Source organism: Scatophagus argus, chromosome 2, assembly GCF_020382885.2.
Source record: "Scatophagus argus isolate fScaArg1 chromosome 2, fScaArg1.pri, whole genome shotgun sequence".
NCBI lineage: Eukaryota > Metazoa > Chordata > Actinopteri > Scatophagidae > Scatophagus > Scatophagus argus.
The window spans coordinates 4,602,421-4,623,413 of record NC_058494.1 but is presented as its reverse complement, the minus strand read 5'-3'; the positions used below and the strand labels follow the sequence as shown (position 1 = coordinate 4,623,413).

The window sequence follows — 20,993 nt, the reverse complement described above, 5'->3', positions numbered from 1 at the left end:
GTTTGAGAAATGAGTGTGAAGTCTGACAGGAAAGGATGTTGAGGACAAAGAATACATACACTTGATACAGGTGCTGAGAAAAGCAAGGCTGTACATAGCAAACATCACCATATTGTTAAACAATAACTGAAAACAGTGAAAACAATAACACAATTCAACATTAATTTAAACATCTTCCATTTGTATTATTGTTTTGTTTTAAATGTACACTTGTCCTTGAAACGGCTATGACTAGTATTTCTGATGACAACATCATCATAATTTAGAGGTTTAGTTTACTGGCATGTTAATAAACTAAACTACAAAACCACATAATGGAGCATTTAATAGCTAAAAAGAAAGACACAGAAGCTCAAAGAAGCAAGACAATAATTGTAATATGTATTGATATAAATATAAATAATTAGTAAATAATAGTCATTAGTAAACATAGTCAGAATCATATTAGCCCTTATTAGCACTACTGTTTCTTGTATTACAGTATACTGCATTATTGTGTGTGGTTTGTCCAAGCAGTGTTGCCCAGTGCATTTGTTGACTCCATGGCTACAGCCTTGAGAAGTAGACTGAAAGTAGAGAAATATATGATCCCTCTGCTATCATTTGATATAAACAGCTTTCAGATGAACAGGCCGGGGGTTATCACATCACGCGGAGCAGTGTGGTCATGCACATCTTCATTAGGACAGCACTTCGACATTGCTTACATTTATTCTTGTAAAAACATTGTGTAAATAACCTCAGATTTCTTTACCCAAGTGCTGAATTAAAATGTGAAGCTATTCAGTTCGACTTCAGTTCTATTCAATTCCACCCAGATTAAAGCTAATGACAGACTAAAATGGTAATAAATAAATATTGACCTACTCTTCTTACATTACTATTTCTTAGAATACATAAACACACATATATACATATATAAAGGCTAATGTACATCAGTGACTCAGATGATAAGATCAGTTATCAGTTTAGTTTTTACTACTAGCTAATTTGCGAATGCTAAGGGAATGTTCAAATTTTGTTTAAGTGAATAAAATTAAAGTTAGAGTGAGATCAAAACAAATATGTTGTTACATAGCATGGTATTTAGCAAAGAAAAATCTCTTTCGTAATAGGTGGTTATCAAACAAAAGAATTTGTTTTATGGTGTTACTCAGCCCATACCTGGGCTTTGACATTAAGTGCACTAAAAAAAAAAAAAAAAAAATAGAAACCCCCTCTTCCCAGTTTCCTAATGCGCTTCCTAAAATAAAAAAAGAAAAAAAGGTTCTTTTTTTTCCAAATTGTTCTGATATTGAGCTCACTCTCTGACAAAGGTATACTCAGAGTTTCTCACTCATTCTTTTGTTTGAGCTCACAAATTACATGTAAAATAATCAAATAACATCCATGCATTAAAATTTTTGCAAAGCTTCCAATACTAGATTGTTTTTAGAGATGGCCAGAAAAGTGTTGATTCAGCTATGTTAGCTATGTACATACTGTTAACAGAAACGTGACACCATAACCTCAAAGCAGTAGTACTGTTGCACAGAATTAGTATGACAGGTGTTTCATGTGTCCATTTTGCGAGGTGTTGTGATGATACAAGAGGAAATACAAACACACAGATGAGTCACTGCAGTGCTGTTGACTGGGAAAAGACTTGAGTTTAAACAAATGGAATTAATGAAATAAGGGTGGCTTAACATCCAACGCTGATCGACAGAACAGTCCTCACGTGTTTGGCTTTGTACTTGGCCCACTGTGTTCATGTAAGTCTTAAAGGAAATGGCAAAGATGGCGTTTTAAACCGACATTTGTGAAGAAAGTTAGCCAACAACAAACGCAATATTATGATTGTTAGAGGATGAGTTCTGGTTCAATCTCTATATATCTATATATATAGATATATATCTCTATATATATCTCTCTCTATATATATATAAATACAGTTGACAACCATGTTAGTGCGCAGAGTTGCATAAAACATTAGCAGGCCTCGGTTAATTAAACATTTAAAACATGGTTCTTTAGTTTCGTGTAGAGTAAGTGTGTGTTTATATTTTGCTGTGCAACAGAAAAGCCAGCGGTGACGTTTCATGACACCCTCGCCGCCCCAACAGTGCATTCTGGGTCCAACCCAAGATGGCTGCGCCCTTGCAGAAGTGCTGAAAAAGTGCCTCCTCGGAGAGATTGTCGGGATTGTGTGTGATTTCCACGAAAAACATCGCACCAAATCAGCTACCAGGGTCGCTGGTTTGCAGGAGAGGACCATACGACTTAAGTCATCGATAAGTGTAGCCGGCGCTTCGTGTGGCTGTGGCAGACTGTCCGTGTGAAGATGGGCCTCGTCTCCAGCCCCTTCCCATAGCGAAGAGCCGTGGGGAGAGGAGCCGCAGATTCCCTTGCAAACACGTACCCGTCCAACTTGGATTTGACGGGTTTGACATACTATACAGGCTGTGGACGTTGCCCTACAATTTTCTGACCAGGATTGTTTGTGCGACAGTATCTGTCATCGTCCGGAGACGGAGAGGTTCCTCAGCCCGGGTTGATAATCCCACCGCACCAAGGTCTGCACACATCTGCACGCTTCGCTGCGACCACTAGCGCCATTTCTGCACATCTGCTCTGTCTCCTTTATCTTTCTGCTCATGCTGTTTCGCAAACAACATGGGGAAAAGAAAGCTTCGAATAGTACTAGCTTCTCGTGCAGTTTGACGGCTGACAACGATGGCTGTCAAATTAGCCGCGCCAGTTCAGCTAGCACTTAGCTAGCAGACTGGTTTATTTGCTAACTGTCCTGCCAGGTGCTCGCTAGCACAGAGCTCCGGCTGTGGAGTTAAGTTCAACACAAACAGGCCATATTGACGTGATTTCATAATCCAAGTAGCTCATCATCTGTGGCTCGAGCAGCGTTCATGTGGCCAGCTTGATCCCCTTCATGACATCAACCTCAGTGCCCTCAGTAAAAGTGTGCTAACAACTTGGATGCTACGCTGTGGAGTGAGGCAGTTTGTCTGTTAGTCTTAAAGTTCAGTGTAGAATGAATCCAGATGTGTGAGTCTGTTTGGTTTCAGTTGTTGTTGTGGTTTAGGAGATAACGCAGCTGTGCATTAAACATGACTCATAACATCCTGTGAACTAAGACAACTCTGTTGTCTTAACGCCACACACTGGAAAACTCAGCAGACTTTTAGGTGTCAGGATTGTTAACGCCCCCAAAAAATATTGAATTCAAAACATTCTACAACATATGCCCACTGGTGTCTTTTCTTTGCATTACTGGCATGACTTTAATAACAAAACCAAAAAGTCTGCAAACTTAATCTGGCACATGTCCTTGAAGGAACTCTGTGGAAGCAATGCTCACCTTTCACGGAGGATGAATTACAACTGCACAAGAAGTCCCTTTAGAAGTTAAATCATATGTTGTGGAAGGCCTTGTATCTTTTTCACACTAGTGCCAATGTGACGCATACTTTTTTTGATATCTTTGAGGATCAGAAATGTCTCTCTACACAACCATTTTGCCAGAGTTTTGAAATATTAAACATTGTCCAAACATAATCAGTACATTTTGCTACTGTGCCAAAAACAGCACTGAGGTGAGATACACATTCTCAGTTGTGTAGATGTTGGGATTTTACACTTTAATTTATTATTTTTTGACCCACCAGCCCATTTGGGAAACTCTCACAGTGGACTGTATATTCCTGTCACTGATGAATTATCTTTATCTCAGTGGGGATAATTAAAAGGGAGATAATCTCCCACTCAGAAGCAACAGGTACTTCCATGTCGGCTCATCCAGAATTCAGAATTTTTCCCAGTTTGTGTTACGGAATTTTTTTTTTGAAAATAGTAAGGTGGAAACTTCTATTAAATTCTTGGGCCCTCACAAAATCTTAAAGCTAATATCACAAATTATGTCAGAACAGTATTGAGCTCTCTCATTTTGGGCTTTGATAGATAAATGAGTAGGCTACAGAGAGCCGATGAACACCTGTAAATGACTGTATTATATTGTTAATATTGTGCTACTTGATGAATGAAATTACAAGTATCAGATTAAAATATTCCTGCAAATGCAGTGGTCACGTTTAAGTTTCCTTAACTATCTTACTGAAGCACCTAATTATTCTGTGTCTTTAACGGCTGCAAGAAATATTCTGTCAGGCTTGTATTGGCCTACTATGGTTTGCTGTTTATTTTCATGAATAAAAATGTTTATTTTTTTCATAGATCACAGCCTAAGTATAAGACAAGTATCAGCCAACCTGAAAATTTTTCATTTAAGATATTTTTATACACTAATTAAATAGTGATAAATACATTAACATTTTTTTGTTATTGTGAATAAAGTCAGTTAAATAATAATGTTTTTAGTGTTAGTTTTCCTTCATGACCACACAGCAACAGCAAATCAAATCTGTTTTACTAACGAGCTCTCACCTGCAGGGCCCTCATGAAAATGGACTCGGACTTGCTTCATTCGCCAGCCGTGGGCCTCGCAGAGGAAGAGGAGGCCGACATGAATGACTGGAAGCTTCCCCTGGCCTTCATGAAGAAACGGCACTCAGAAAAGATTGAGGGCTCCAAGGCCTTAGCACAGAGCTGGAGGATGAAGGACAGGGTAATTTTTCTGCTCATCTGTCTGGAATAATTCAGCAGTTCGCACATGCTCCCTGTGCTGAGCTGTGGTTGGAGTTATTATGTTCTCTTTCTCCTGTAGAGCTGTACCATGCAGAGTTATGCAATGGCTATATTTTCAAATACCACTGAGTGGACCGTGATAGTTTACATAGGTGCAATAATAAAATAGGAAGTCTGGGACAGTTAATAATCATGATAATAATTTATTATCCAGATATCCTTTAAATACCATCTGAGTGACAAAGATATTGTCCTTTATTTTTAGTATAAACTTGGTGATATCCTATATCTTTGTTATGGTTAGCAAATCCCATGAAAAGACCAAAACCAACAATGAATTGGTCCTGTTACTAAGTGTTGCCTGCGTGGCCACAGCCTGATACTTCTTTTGTGTCCTTATGAACATGTTAACTGTTGTTTAGTTTGAGTTGATCTCACATATAACGTCCTGTTACTGTAAATAATCGTTAGCACACCAAATGTGTACCGCCAGTGAAAACAGTAACAGTAATTGACTGTTTCTCCTGGTTTAAATAACGTTTGCTGAAAACTCCAGTGCCTGGCTGGTTTTGGAAATTACTGAGCCTCTGTTATAAATGAAACTATTTCTGACAAATATTTACATCTTGAGTAGGAATTAGTGGTGTCACGATTTCAATTCTATTTCAAAAATCAATCAAAATGAACATTCATATTCAATTATTGAAATCAAAAGCAAAGATTGGCAGCTCTCTGGCTTTCTTTTCTTGTGCGCGTCTGAAGAAACTTTAGCAACAGCACTTGTGGCATGAACACACAAAAAATAAGCCACCCGGATACGAATTTTTAATCCTGGTCGTGTATTTGCAGGTGAAGAAACTACAACCGTTGTTGAAAAGTGCCTTTTTTGTTCTTGTCTTTAACAGTTTGTCCCCAGTTGATTGGTGAAATATTGTTATTACATTTCAAATAAATTACTTAAAATTGACCATTTGGCCTTAGTGTGGTACATTCTAAAACTATGGTGGTTTTGCATACACTTGATATCATGTAATCTTTTTGAAGAATTTGAAATTTGAAAATATAAATGACAGTAGTCTGTATACAAATGATCTCTAAACAAACTAAGACTTGATAGTCTAACAATGGCATCGCCATCAGCGTTGAAAAAATTTGTTTGAATCAAATTAAATGTTAATTGAATCGTGACCTTAAAATGAAAGTCAAATTGAATTGTAACGTAGGAGAACTGTGACACCACTAGTAGGAATTAATGGGCTTTAGTGGGAAAATCAGCTAAACTGGGATAAAGCAGAAAATATTAAGTTGGTTTTGGTCTTTTTTAGAAATTTCTTTTTTTAAAAAATAGCCTTATCAACATATACTATAAGACTCTATTAACAGATGCCAAAAAAAAAAAAATCAGTTGGAAAATTCAATAATAATAAAAATAAAAATAAAATACAATTAATTTACTTCAGTGGAAAAGTGTGTTGGGCCAAGACTAAACTTTGTGCTTGTTTGCTTTCTTGCAAGATGTCAGGGGTAAAGATTGATGCTAGATTAGCTTAGCATTTAGATGGGAAACAGCTAGGCTGGCTCTTTCATCAAAAACAAAAATCCGCCTGCCCGAACTTCGAAAACTTACTAATTAACACATTATATCTCTGGTGTCTTTGGGCAGAGCCAAGCTTGGCTCCCCCCCGTCTTCAGTCTAAGCTAAGCTAACCTGCTGCTGGCTGTAGCTTCATAATTACCATATGCATATGAAAGTGAGATCAATCTTGTCAAAGTACTACTCTTGGCAAGAAGCATATTTTTTAAGGAATTGCATTAACAATAACTTCATACTTAAAAGTGTCTTTGTGGCTTTTGGATGTCATGTTTTGGGCTTGTTCAAGTTAATACATAGCTGTGATTGGTGTGTGAAGTCAAAAGGCGATGCTGGGGTCATCCCACAATGCCAATTCACAAAATTTCAATCCATTAAAAAGAGAAATCAAAAGCACCAGTGCTACGGTGAGAGGACATCCGTATTTAAACAGCAGGACACAGCAGCAAGCCATTGGCTACCCTTGTCTTTATTATGGTGCCAATTCATTTTATTCTGCTGGAGGCTACCCGCACTATGCTTTGATAGGGGAACCTCAGAGCTTTCCCTCATGAGTGGCGACAGTGTAGTTCAACTCTCATAAAGCTGCCATTTGATCCACTGTAGGCCTACCAACCTGATTCTTTCAGCGCCTTCTTGCCACAGAGCACTGCTGTTATAATGATGGCAAACTTTGTCATACATAACCCTGACATACTCTGCACCAGCCATAGAAATTCACTCAAAGTGAATGTGACATGTGTTACATGTTGCTGATGTTAGGCCACATGGTTCCCACTAAGGTGTCAAGCTTCAGAGTAATGTTGAATGAGAAGGCATCACTACATGTGACTCTGCTGTTGATTTAAAAGATGTAATAGGAGCTGGCTGAAATAGGAAGCCCTGGCAGAGTGTCATGCTAACTCAACTGTCAACATTTTTCTATGCTCAGGGCATTTTCAGGCCATATACCCTCATTTGTACACTTGTAAGAAGAATGTGTTCTTTCACATTTCTGGGCTCTAACAGTAGCTTTTTGTGATTTTTATAGCTAGGATTTGGCCTTGAATGTAACTCTGTCCCTGCCTGGGGTTCAGTTAATTTTTTAAGATGTCAGTCATTGCAAAATAAGAACTCATTTTTTTTCAAGAGTACTCTGAAAAGTGATTTTTAAAAAAAAATATATAATCAGATGTAATAATCAGATGGTATCATGCTAGTACAAAGTGGTAGGTATTTGGTGGCTGGCTTAAGTGGAAGACTAGAGGGTGTGGTGAAAACAGCCACACAGTCAGTCAGTGAATCAATTAACTGATTAGTTGATCAAAAGAAAATTAATCACCAGCTGTACTAATAATCAGTGATTTGTTTATTTTTCAAGCAAGAAACATCAACCATTTGCTTGTTCCAGTTTCTTATGTGTAAGGATTTGCTGCTTTTAGTTGTCTGTTTATGTTTATGATAGGAAGTTAAGAGTCTTTGGGTTTTCCACTGTCGGTTGGACAAAAGAAACAATCTGAAGATGGGCTCTGGAGAATTGGTGTTTTATAAACTAAGCAACTAATTGTGAAAATAATCAGTAGGTTAATCAATAATATAGTTGCAGCCCTAGTGGTGATTTATACACTCCCAGCCGGTCACGTTACTGTTCTCACAGCTCTGAACCTGCTCTTAACCTCCCACCTGTTTACACCTCTCCTCCTGTCTGTGCACCATGCTCTCTGCACTGTTCACCAAAATGCCACGAATCACAAATTTCAACATCAGGAAAATACCAGATGGTAATATTTTGGTGTACTGGGCACAGTTAAGATGGCTGTCACAAAAATAGTGCCCAGAATGTTATTCTGCGGTTGCACATTTTCTTTTCAGTTGTTCATGGGTGATCTCAGACAGCACTTGGCCTGTAATTGCTTTGGTTGATTTAAGATGATAGACAGCATCTTTCGCTGTTAGGATATCGAGCGAGCTGGTATGCCAACAGTTAAGCCTGGTGAGAGAAGTGTGCACTGTGAGGCTTACGAGTGGGCTGTAAATGATGTTCTGCACTGTGGGAAATCAGGGGTCTTGCTCTTTGAGACATTCGCACACACATACACACACTGAGAGAGTTGTATTGGAGGAGAGAGGGCTATGCAATTACAAAGCTCATTGGTCAAAATGTGTTTATTTCCCTGTTGGGCCAGTAGCAGCTATTCAGTTGTGTGTGTGTGTGTTTGCAGTTGGGTCACAGCTGTTGATGTGTCCCAGTCTATACAGTGTGGCTGAGAGTACATTTACTGCATCTGCCAGTTGGAACCATGATAACAGATTTCACATATACTGTATGAAAAGCTGTCAGTGTTGAACAGTGGAGTCCAAGGTCAGGGCTCACTGTGGGTGACAGGGTCCTCATTTAAGGAATAATAAAATACCAAGTAATGTATTAGAAAGCTATCAAGAAGGCATGGAATGTTCTCTTTTACAGTAATGTTATCTTCAGTAAAAGTAACTAAGTCAGAGGTGTGTGTCTCTAAGTATCACAGTTTCATTGTGGGGCTGTCAGGCCTACAGCGTGAAATTAAAGCAGTCATCTTGATAGAGGCTGAGTCAGTGGGATTACGATTGTGGTAATTTTACATTACATTAAATGCATTTTCATTCTCACACTGAACATGACACTTGTATGCTGGTGGCAAACATGAACCCCGACCTGATAAGACAACTGATTGCAGGACAGGTTTTGACCATTATTGATCCATGGATGGTACACTTGCTTGTAAGGTATCATGCTAAAAAAACGGACATTGTAGATTGTGACAAAGTCAGAAGGTTCCATAAATCCCATATCTGGTATGTATTATAGATTCCTGCATAATGCATCATAACTATAGACAGATCAGTTGGGTTGTTTGAGCCTCTGAGTGTTTCCATTGTACTGTATGGTCTCCACATGGTGTTGACACAGGGGCTCTGCTCTATTCAAATGTTCCAGACAGCCTTGCAGCCTTGCAGCCTTGTGAGCCAGTGTGCACAACACACCCAACACACCCCACACCCAACACCCTGATACTTAGGCAGCATCATTTATTTAGGTTTTTACACCTGCACTTCTCCTACTGTGTTGTGTCAGAATGTGTTTGTTGGGAACTGGCGCCGGGAAAACAAAATCAGGTTTGCGGTGATTTCAACTTAATGAAACTGACCAAAAAGGATGTGTGCATATCCCTGTCTTCAGTGAGTGCACACAGTTTTTAAATTGTGAATGTACACAATATTATGTATCGAGCCCCTGGGGTTTAAATATTACTTTGATGAGCAGATAAACTGCCTCAAAGCTAGATGTAAGTTGACCTAAACACAGAAGTCGTTGTCTCCTGAGTTATTATGCCTCACAATCCCCTGTGGAGCTGTAAGCTGTATGACGTCAGAGTGGTGTGATGCAAACTTTATGTCCAACCCTTGCTAGTCTAACGCTGACAGGGGGACATGCAGGAGGTCAGTGGAGGTTGCACAGTAGAATAATGTGAATATGAGCCACAGGCAGCAGGACGTACAGTAGGAGAGTTTATACTACATACTATACTATACTACACGGGACATTTTTGGACACCATGTTTTTAACATAAAAAAACCCGCTGTGATTAAGTTTACATAATTTGTTATATTTGCAATGGCTTCGATCTATTCAGAACTTTGTCATGGTCACTGTAATGAGGCTCCTGCAGCAGCACATACTAACATACTGACTGCTCCAGTGCTCCTGCCTTTAATTAAGACTCCTGTTAAGACCTGAGAGCAGGCTAATTAATATTTTCTATAATAAATAGATTCATGCTTAATTAACTCTCCTAAGACTCAGCAGTCATCACGGGGAGGCACATTTCACCTTCAAGCAAAGAACATGCAGAAAAAACACTTTGAATCAATCTCACAAAACAATAACTAAACATGCTAAAACATGTTAGACACTAAACTGATTGCGAAAATGAACAACTTTTCTCTTTTGCTTTTTAAGTCACATATACCTTTTTATAATATGTGTGCATATCTCATGATGAACTCATTGCTCATTGAAGATCTAACCAACTGTGATAAAATCTAAGATGTTCAAAAGCCGTCCTGATTGTGTGTGTTTACTCGGAGATCGTGATGCTGAGCTAATCTGTGAAGAACTGCATTTACTCAACTCATGCTGGCGTGATGTGCCTACAGCACAGCACAAAGTAAAAGTTTTTCACCTTGATGTGACACAGAGGCATATCAGGTTACAAGTAGAAAATAAAACAGCAAATAGTTTCTATAGCTCTTCAAACCACTATAACTGTTTTTGTTGTTCTCTCTGCAATATTTAAAACTGACCAAATATGTGCACATCTTCTTTATATGTCCTGTTTTATTGAAGAGTAGCAACGCAGGCAGAGCTTTGTTTACTCTGTGACACACAACACATGTTGTTTCCTTTAGATCCTTCAAAATAAAAGCCTCCTTCTGGTTCGGTGTAAAGCATTTAATGTGAAGCAGAGATCGTGGCCTGTAGACATTTGACCCAGATTTCTTATTAGTGTGCTTTCTCTGGACAGGTGCTTCCTTACTTCTACTTATATTTGTAGCCAGTAAAACAAAAAATGATCAAAAATATGATGAACCTGTCGTCCATTACTGCTCATTAGATGACAAAAGCAAATCTATACAATATACTGAACAACTGACACACCTGAAACAAATCCCACTAATTACAAAAACTCCACACTGTGTCCACAAAGCCTGAGAGAGAGACGAAACAACCACGCTTGTTGTTGCACTTCAAATTTTTTAAAAACTTTAGTGTTGTAGCTGCTTGGTGTGCATTCTTATTGGCAGTGGGGTATGTTATAATGGAGTACATCATACCTTTATTTCTCACCATCAGACACGCAAGCACCACAAGACTTTACTTGAGCTACGGTTCTCCGTGGTGACCTCCATGGTACTCTACGGAGGCCTGGCAAATTAAAATGTGGTTGTGTTATGTTTGTGTGCGGCTTGTCTCTTAAGTGCTGCACATACGTTGTCAAATTGATGAAAATTTTTTCTTAATTTTCCTGTGTTTCGTCCATTTGCATGTGTTTTCTTAAGTTGCAGCGCGTTGAGCTCTCTCAACCACCGTGCTGATGCCACAGTTGTAATTAACACAGAGACAGCACGTTGTTGTTGAAACACTTTGTCACAGCAGAATGTGTGTGAGTGTTTGTAGCAGTGTGAAAATAGCCTGCAGGTGTTTGTACAACAACGTTCTTCCATGAGATTTTAAAATTGAGCACATCAGGTCATTTGTCTTCAGTGTGCCTTTCGTCATGGACATTGAATGGTTCAAACACAAATGACTCGAGGCAGTCTAGTTTTGTTCTTTAACTTTTGAAGAACTGGGACTTTAACTATATTTTTAAAAACTGAATCTAGAGTAGACATCATGCTTGATTTTTGCAGTCAGAGTGAGCCACTGTGGCTTGTGATATTTGCCAGATGACCTGTTACTCGAGCCACTGTGGACACACACACACACACACACACACTCATTTAAATCACTCTCGCACCCTGCTAGTTTCCACACATGCGTTGCCTGCTGGGGTTTTCGATTTAGGAGTAATGAAATCAATAAGTCATCAATATCCAGGCTCATCGTATTAATGTGGAAATGAGACAGGTGGTCTGTGCGGCTTTATCATCTACATCATTAGTTTACAATCAATGTACATGTTCATTAGGCAGCCTATAGACTTAAGGCCACAGAGCCATGAAAACAACATGTATTTCCGTTTTATTGTTTACTAGAAATGATTACATTCCAGACCACTCGTTAGTGAGCGCCTACCCTGCTGAAGTGTCCTTGAGCCACATACCGAAGAAAGACGTAGTTGTGACCCTTTCATTAACCTGACCTCTCTGCGTGTAAAGACGAGGCTCAATGTGTTCCTTTTCTTCTGACATGTTTTTCTGGACCTGTGGGGGTTTTGGATTTCAGAGAATTTTCTTGTAGCCTCAGAAATAAAGTATGGCTATATTGAGGCTATTAGCTACATGGAAATGACTCTCTCGGTCTCATTTTAGATCATCTTTCACTTCCTCTTTGTATCATCGGCATTACTGGAGGGATAATGCTGATCCTTTTTTCTGGGAATGAAGATTAATGTACACTCTCTGTCTTGTAGTGGATGAGGATACTTTGTAAGTGAACATCATGTAAAAAAAATTAAGTTTTTTCTGGCTTGTAGGAAGCCTGAAATGAACTTTCATTATAGTCAAGCGGCCTGTATGACAATTAATACGCTTTTATTATCTGTGTCAGCGTAGACTGGGTACAATGTCCTAACTGAGGCCTCCTTTAGTTTTTTTTGATGGCACAGCTAATGACACAGACGTTTGGTAATAAGTCATTTGAGAGCATCTTAAACGTCAGTACACTTACAAAGATTTTGTAGACGAGATCCTTCTCTGTATTTTAATGTGTACGAGTGTGTGAGAAATGTGTAGAGGGCTGATGGAAAAGTTGTTGCCCCTTCTTGTAAAGGTTAAAATGCTTGTGTAGACAGACAATAGTATAAGTATACAGTACAGTATGTCTGCACTGTGTCACACACATATGCATCTATGCTTCTTGTGGGAACTGCATGCAGGTTTTTTCTTTTTTCTTTCATCTACAAACACCCATACGGCCAAAGGTCTCAATGTATAGTATGTTCAAGATAAAGTCCCTTTCTGATCGTCTAACAGCTTTTTAAAGCTTTTGGCATGATGGGAGGCTTTGTGCGGCCATTTTTCTGACTTTAAATAGATTGAATTCGGCAGGATTTGAGCTTTTTTTTCATTTTTCACGCAACCATTTCTGTTACTTTGGGGACAGCTCTATAAATACCTTTGACAGGAAGGATTACCTGAAAGTATCCCTGTTTATACCATTCATTGTACATGTTCAAAAGATACAAAATAGAGACACATCGAATTCTCGGAGAACAAATGTGGAGACAGTATGATGCAGCCAGGGGGAGGCTATGATAGACATGATAGGGCAGACTTTCAGCCCTGACTTTGGGTGTTGCCATTTGTTTCAATTGTCAATTAAACTCCTGCTGCTAAACAAAAATATAACATTTTTCATATCATGTCCAAAAGACTTGTAGATCTTCTCCAGACTTTGAGCTAAAGCGACCAATAGATGACCTGTTGCTGCCAGCCTGGAGGAGATCAATGCTCTCCATCATTCTAATAACCTTCATTTGCTGCGTGCCTAACAAATTGAATAATCAGGAGCCACTGATCGGCATGGACAGTGTTACTGCGGGCTGTAAGGGTGTCTTAAAAGGGCGCAGAGGGAAAAGGCTGGGAAGTCCCCTGGAGTCCTGTGCAGTTATTAATGAGGGGAGGACAGCAACCAGTTATATGCATGGTCCCAAAGAGAAGGAAACGCACAGTAGCTCACATGAACAACAGACTTACAATTAATCACCTTCTGTCTCCTTCACTCTTTCTCTCATATCTTAAATATTCTCTCTTGATTTGTATCACTTTTTACCACAGCACGGCATCAGCATTTGTGGAAAAAACAAAGTGAACACAGTACTCCTTCACTCCTCTGATGCTCTGTTTTCTCTCTCTCTCTCTTCCTCTACTCTCGTCCTCCTCCTCACACAGATTAGTTGATTATTGGAAATCCATGAGGTCCAGCAAACCTGTTTTAAAATCTAATTTTGTTTAGCCTTGCGCCTCAGATTAGTGCTAACAGTCAAATTAACAGGCTTTGATAAATAGCCACTTGTTATGGGTTAAAAGGTGCTTGGCTCACAGTGGGAACCCTCGCTTTGCTATCCCTGCTTTCCTTCTACCCCGCTCAGCTTTCACTCTTTCATCTTATTACTGTCTTTAACTTTCTTTCTTTTGTTGCTTCCTGTCTTACTGTATCTGTGTAATAATCATTTAATTGTTAATTTATCCGTTTTTATTTTTTATTGATCAAAAGTTGTCAAACATAGTGAAAAAATAACCAACAAAAGTTCCTGCAGCCTAATTTTGATAAATGTACTGTTTTCCAATGATCCAAAACTCAAAGCATTTAACCAACAGATTTTGTACTGCAGTGTTATTGTTGCCACTGTTCACATTCCAAGGTTGTTGACTGGTGATTTGTGGAAATGTGTGCTGATTAGTTACTGAGAAGTTGCAAGACGTGACTCGCAGGAAGTTCAAAAGTTTGAAGGTTTGAAAAAGTTGTCAGAAGAATGTAAAACATGTTAACTGTGTGATGAAATATTAGCGTTTGGATGTGTATTAGGTAAAAGTCAATGTACCTTAAGTATAATCACAGTCTTAATTTGAGTGAGAAAGTTAATTATTGATCGTGCTGGTTTGGAAGAAGGAATTAAAGCTTTACTTGGATGGAGGGGGGTTCAACCACATTGTTTGTTGAATTACTGGAAGCGAAGGCAGCCAGATATCTTTAGGTTGTTGAAGACGTTTCACCTCTCATCCAAAAAAGTTCTTCTGAAATTGAAGGAGAAATCCATCTATTTAACAAATAGCTATCACAAATCAAATCCCAAGAAGCAGAGGCCTTCACTGAACACATCAACTCTGTGGGCCATTACATTAAATTCACCAGGGAGGTTCCCAAGGGAAATAAATTACCATTCCTGTTCTGTATGGTGCTCACTGAGGACAATGGAAACTTGAACACTGAGGTCTACCGGAAACCCACGAACACAGACCAGTACCTGCTTTTTGACTCTCACCACCCATTGGAACATCAGGACCCTACGCCAGTGTGGGGGAGTGTTTCTTCAAAGGAAGAGGGGAGAAAGATGGAACGCACACACATCAGCGAAGCGTTAAAATGTGTGGCTATCCAAATTGGGCCTTTGTCGAAACAACTAGAAAACAACACCAAACTTCAACCACTTCAACAGAATAGACGGAAAAAAGTTGTTCCTATGTGACGGGGTTGTCTGAGAAACTCAGAAGGATTTTCTCAGAGCACAACATCTCAACACACTTCAAACCCAGCAATACCCGCAGACAAAGACTGGTCCATCCCAAAGACAAAACACCTACAGACAAGTGTAGTGCTCAGACCTTTACATGGGGGAGCTCATCAGGACAAGACTCGGCTGTGTATCTGCATCTCAAGGATAAGGGACACACCTTTGAGGACTCCAATGTTCACATTTTGGACAGAGAAGATTGATTGGTTTGAGAGACATGTGAAAGAGGCCATCTGTATCTGGATAGAACATCCATCATTGAACAGAGGTGGTTGCTTATGACAACAACTTTCAGCCGCCTGTAGTGCAGCTTTGAGATCCGGTTTATCCCCGATTTGCACCATCTCTCATGTGACCCTAACGACTCACATGATGGCACGAAGCGTCAATGACCCTCAAGACCAACACCCAAGATGACATCCCCACTAGAGGTTAAATAGCTGGATTTTCCCCTTCAATTTCAGAACTGCAGAAGTCTTACAGATGAGAGTGAAACGTCTTCAACAACCTAAGCATACCTGGTTGCCTTCGCTTCTAGCACTTCAACTACCATGACCGGGATTACTGAGAACCTGCATTGACAACCACATTGTTTGCAACAACAACAACTCAATTGTCATGGAGCTTATACTTGTATGGAGAGAAATTCAAAATGCATCCATCACACTTGTGTATGCTGAATATTGGATGGGGATTGGCTTCTAAACAATTTGTAATGTCCCAAATCACACTTGTAGGCTCTCTTAAAATCAGATTTTCACTGAGCAAAAGGAACATTTAGACTTTCGGCAATGAATGTGAAAACAGCCTTAGCATGTGTGACTCTGCACATATATCATTGTACACAGTGAAACTCAAACATTCAACTGTAGGAGGAAGAAGAAAAACACATTTGACTGGAGGGGAGCTCTAATGGCAACTCCACAGCTATATGAACAAGGTTTAAAGTCAGACTGTTTCCTCCAAGCCAGACTGTGATTTTCTGCTCATTGGTTTCACCAGCGTTTTCCCTCATAGTCAGCCAATTGTATTCAAACCAGGCTGATAAATGAACTGCTTGTTTTTGTTTTCTGTCTGTGTGTGGAGTGATATGTGGAATAAACAAGCAGATATATCAGTGAGAATAATGTGGACCACATCTGTGTGCTGTCACACTCGAACGCCGCGTTGCACCGCAATGATGAGCTGGAACGGAAAAATACTGTCCCCCCTTCCTCTGTATTATTCTCATGTAAATGAATGTCAAATGTATTATAAATTGTCTGCGTTGCATACTGGATGGAAAACAAATAATTTCATCAGGGTTGTTTATATTTGGATGTTAATTATCTCGCCTTTTTGAGCCACTTAATTGCAGTCATGATCAGCGCCAAGGAGTGTAGTCTCTTGTGCACAGGTGACAAGTTTTTTCCTTCTCAGTTGAGTACTAAATTCGGTAGCTTTTGTGTATTTGAGGTAAAAAAAAATATTAGTCCTTGTTGACTTAAGAAAATGAAATGATAGCTTATCGTCTTCTCCAGAGAGTCAACAGTTTTCTTTGACATTTTACCTGCCATGACAGTCAGATCTTTTCTCTCTCTGGACTTTGCATTAATACGTCTCTAAAGTGTCCTGTCATTTCAGCTGTTGTATTTTAAAGGGCAATCCTGCCCTGGTTCCTCCCAGTTGAGTCTGTGCCTTTCTTGTTTCTCTTTCAGCAATATAAATGTATTTTCCCAAGATATTGGTGCAGATATTTTGCGGCCCCTGCAGAGCTTACAGAGAACAGGCGAACATATATGCATATTAGCAGTCAAATCTCTCTCTTTTGGCTTTTTAAAAGTGCAATCAAACAACTTGCAGTAAGGTGTTCTTTCTGTCAACAGGGGATCCAAGTGCGTCATATTGTTATTTAAAGAATGAAATGAGCAAGTTTGGACAAGATAATGAGAAATGCCTCATAGCATAAATAAAGATATACTCAATTATTTTATCAGCAGTAGGGCCCCACTTTGCCTCCCAAACAGCTTGAGTCTTCATTTAATCTTCTGTCACTGAGGTCCTGAGTGGTGTGTCAGGGAAGATTAGATCATTCTTGAAGGAAAGCCTCCAAGTCTTTGAAGCCTGAAGGAAGAAAGAATGTTGGCGGTACGTCCCATGAAACCTCGCTGAGTTTTAGATCTGGCGACTGGGGAGGCCAGGTTTTGTTTTTTGTTTTTTTCAGCTTCTTTCTAATGTTCATGAAATGACACTTGAGCTTTCACTGAGTTTAAAGATACCAGTATACATTCACAAATGTGCGCTTAAAGCGTCCTCTGCCTTATGTCTGTCTTAATGTGAAAGTTAAATGACTTGTATGATCATAAGACATCTTTAAATTGCTCACTGGTCCAGGTTACTTGCTTGCTCGACTTGCTGGTGTGTGTTTTGAGTTGTACCTGACTGGTTTCATTATTCCCCCTCTAGATATCCACCCAATTCAACATGAATACGAGTATTGTACACTTTATCAAGGCACAGTGTGAACTGACCTCAGAAACAGCTGTGAACACAGATATTAAAACCTGACTAACTGAAATACATGGAATGTAATGTTATTTTAAATAAGCAAAGACGTGCATAAATCTTCACACTGCCTCATATGCCACATGACAACAATAGGAATATAAACAAGCATTGAGGGTCTAGACACATTATTCACTTCTCTTATCTTTGAAAAACCTCTCCAGAGACAGTGTGATTTTTGTGACTGCACCCAAACAGGCAGTGCTCTATTGATGGGCTCATAGTTAAAGACAGCAAGACTCACATTGCCAGTAAGGTGCTTGTCAGGCAGGCTGGTCCTATGTTGTTGGGATTATTTTCATCAGTGAAAAAGCCAAATTGGAGTCAAAGTAGGCTTTGACCTTCAGTGCACAGAAGGAGAGTTCTTTGCCCTGGCTTACATTTCAGTCTCACTTTGCAGTTCTATTATTTCAACATCTACTCCATTTGGGAAGGAAAAAGCATCCTACAACTTGACAGATTACAGTATCATTGTCATTGAAGGGAAGGTTTTTTTGACAAATTTGTGCAATGTTCTCCATGTCGTTCATGTCTTGAAAATGCCTGACAAATTCAGTTGCCGCTTTACCCAAATGTAAATATAATTGAGGCAAATCTAAAAACGGATAATAGAGAAGTACAGAAAATCGAGTAAAAGTAAGCATTGGAACAGTGAATAATATAACCTCTCACACACTGTGTCAATCTAACTTTTCTCATTTTTCAACCTCTTTGTCCTTGCTCTACTGTCCAGAGTCAGACTTATTCAGTTTGTAATCAAGAAGTCTTGACAGTTCATAAGTCTGTCTGCCTGTCTGTCTGAAGTTTCTTGAGGCTGGAGCAAGTATAGGATAAGTATAGGATAGGAGGAGCTTGGACTGAAACTTGTTTATAAAGACAGTTATAAATACTGAGTGTTGCAGAGGAACATCCTGAGATGATATGAGGATCTGCAGCAGCACAACCAGAGAGGAGGATGACCACAGCAGCTACATACAATAACAAGTATAGCATAAGCATATCATAGTAACACACCTAACATTAGAACAGGGGTATGGGTTTTGAGACTTATTAAATGTCATCCAGCCAGTCAGAGAGGAGGGAATTGTGTTCCTAATATTTTCAGATTTGCTCAAAGCACTGCTGTGTCACCTTACAGACCTGCCAGCATGACTGTAGTTTCTTAGTCTTGTTCAGGAATATCACACTACTGTAAGGCTCAGTCATAGAGCTGTCGACTTGGTTTTTCACAGTAACCAGGTATTCTGTGCATGTAGTCATGCAGCCAAGCAGCAAACTTGTGTATCAGTGTCCATTCATCAGGACATACATCATAGAGGCAGGAAAAGGGCAAAGCGGTCAGGTAAAAATATATGAAGTGATAAGGTGCGTCTGCATGTCCAAGTTGAACCTTGTCCCGCTAGCACACTGACCTTTTACTCTGTCAGTGGGAAATGCTCAGGGCACCTTAATTACCTTCACAACAACAGCCCTCCTAACCCTGATCGGCCATGGGTTGTCATGTAACCCACTGTATACGTACAACATGTGCTCTGTAGATCTACATTACACACTGACACGGTATCTAAAACTACCTGCAAAAGGTCACTTGCAATGGTGCATTGACCTGCATGACCACATTGTACTTGGACAAGCTATCGTGTTTGTGTGTGTGTGGGGGGGTTGTATACAGTTGCTGTGGTACAGTTTAATTTCTGAATGCATCTGCTAGAAAGCCATGTTGTTGTTTTGGTGGCTCTCTCTTTCTTTCTCTCTTACAGAAACTTGTCAAAATAATATTTTATTACTGTTAAAGCAATTAAAATTGTCATCTGGAGCCTTTAAAAAAGGTCCAGATTTCTTGACTTGACCTGATTTCAGTGAAGCTGTAACCAAGGAACAGAAAGAAAGAAATGAGCCCTGTTGGGAGCTCAGCATGTAGCTGACCTACGGCTAATTGGAGCCAAGAGGACATGCAGAGCCTGGTGAAGTTGAAGCACCATCTGTCCCAGAGTAAACTGTATCAGGCTTTGAGTCACAAAGTGACACGATGATGAAACAGTGACTGGTCAGCTCGGGTCAAGCAGTACCATCAACAAAGATTTGTCCTACTGTGTCGTTGGCCAATATCAGGGCCAAAGATGAGAGAGTTATGGAGTAATTGTCCTTTAACATGTTTAGCACATTAAATAAAGGATCATTCCATACTTACTCAAAAAAAGTCATGAAAAATAATATTAAATTCGCAGATCCTTGCAAAACGCCGGCGCTCTAATACTTTACTTTAAATAATAGTTTTAGTTATGAATTTTTGATGGTTGGCTCTCTCATCTTTAAAGAATCTTTAATTTTCAAAAATTAATGTTTCCAAGTATTAATACGCATTCTGGCATTCTGGTGTAGTTTTGCTGGAGTCATAAAGATACTCCTGCTGCCTACGTTAGCTAAGTTGATCAGTGGTTTCAGCTACAGCTGATTTTCACTACCCAGCTATTCTGACCAAAAGAATTCACAATTTGTTTGATATATATGAAATATATAATATGGAAAATCTCCTTCGACATAATTTTGAGCCACACACTGTGCTAGTAACAGCTAGCTAGTTACTGCATCGTTTACTTCTTCTTTTTTATAGAAACCACCATTATGACACATTACCACCAACTACTTTGACAAAATGGTACAAAATAAATGGAAATAAGAGGTGCTGGATTAATTACACAGTATTATTATTATTATATATGTATTTTCACATATAGATATTATATGGTTATAATCAGAACTAGTAAATTGTGACTCCCCTAGTTTCAACCAATATTCCACCAATTATTTGCAATGTCTCATCATTTTTTATTTTTAGATATACATTAGTACTGCGGGATGAGTGCCATGGTGTCACAAAGGCTTACGTTTGCTGTGATACAAGAAAAGTGCTCATAGTGAAGATGGAGTGATGGCTAACTGCCAGTGCAAGACGTAATTTGCACTGTAGGACACCTGTGTTGCCTGATCAATGCCTAGGTGTGTTTGTGTGTGTCAGGACTTGTCACATGAGCCAAAGATCAGTGGGTGTTTTATTTCATATGGCCTATTTCTCTTTGCCCTCACTTCCTGCTGAAATGTTCTGCTGTGTTCTAGTTCATTATCTTGTGTGGCTTCAGCCTGTAGTTATGATTTTACTTTCCCAATTTGACATTTATTTATTGGGATATGTTACAGACAAAGTCACTGAAGACATACCAACACGTTTGTAATGATGTTAAGATCTG

At 39.3% G+C, this 20,993-nt stretch overlaps 1 protein-coding gene across 3 annotated transcripts in view; it reads left to right on the top strand.

Annotated features, from left to right (window-relative positions):
• Positions 1-2,063: 2,063 nt before the first annotated feature.
• Positions 2,064-20,993, top strand: part of rptor (regulatory associated protein of MTOR, complex 1) — a 153,898-nt gene continuing 134,968 nt past the window's right edge. For 2 of the 3 annotated variants that reach the window (XM_046402687.1, XM_046402678.1), the window contains exons 1-2: positions 2,067-2,555; positions 4,444-4,618. In XM_046402687.1, the coding sequence (XP_046258643.1) occupies positions 4,451-4,618 (168 nt within the window). In that variant the 5' untranslated portion in view covers positions 2,067-2,555; positions 4,444-4,450. Of the gene's footprint in view, positions 2,556-4,443; positions 4,619-20,993 lie in introns of all 3 variants that reach the window. The other variant, XM_046402669.1, reaches the window with a different exon arrangement.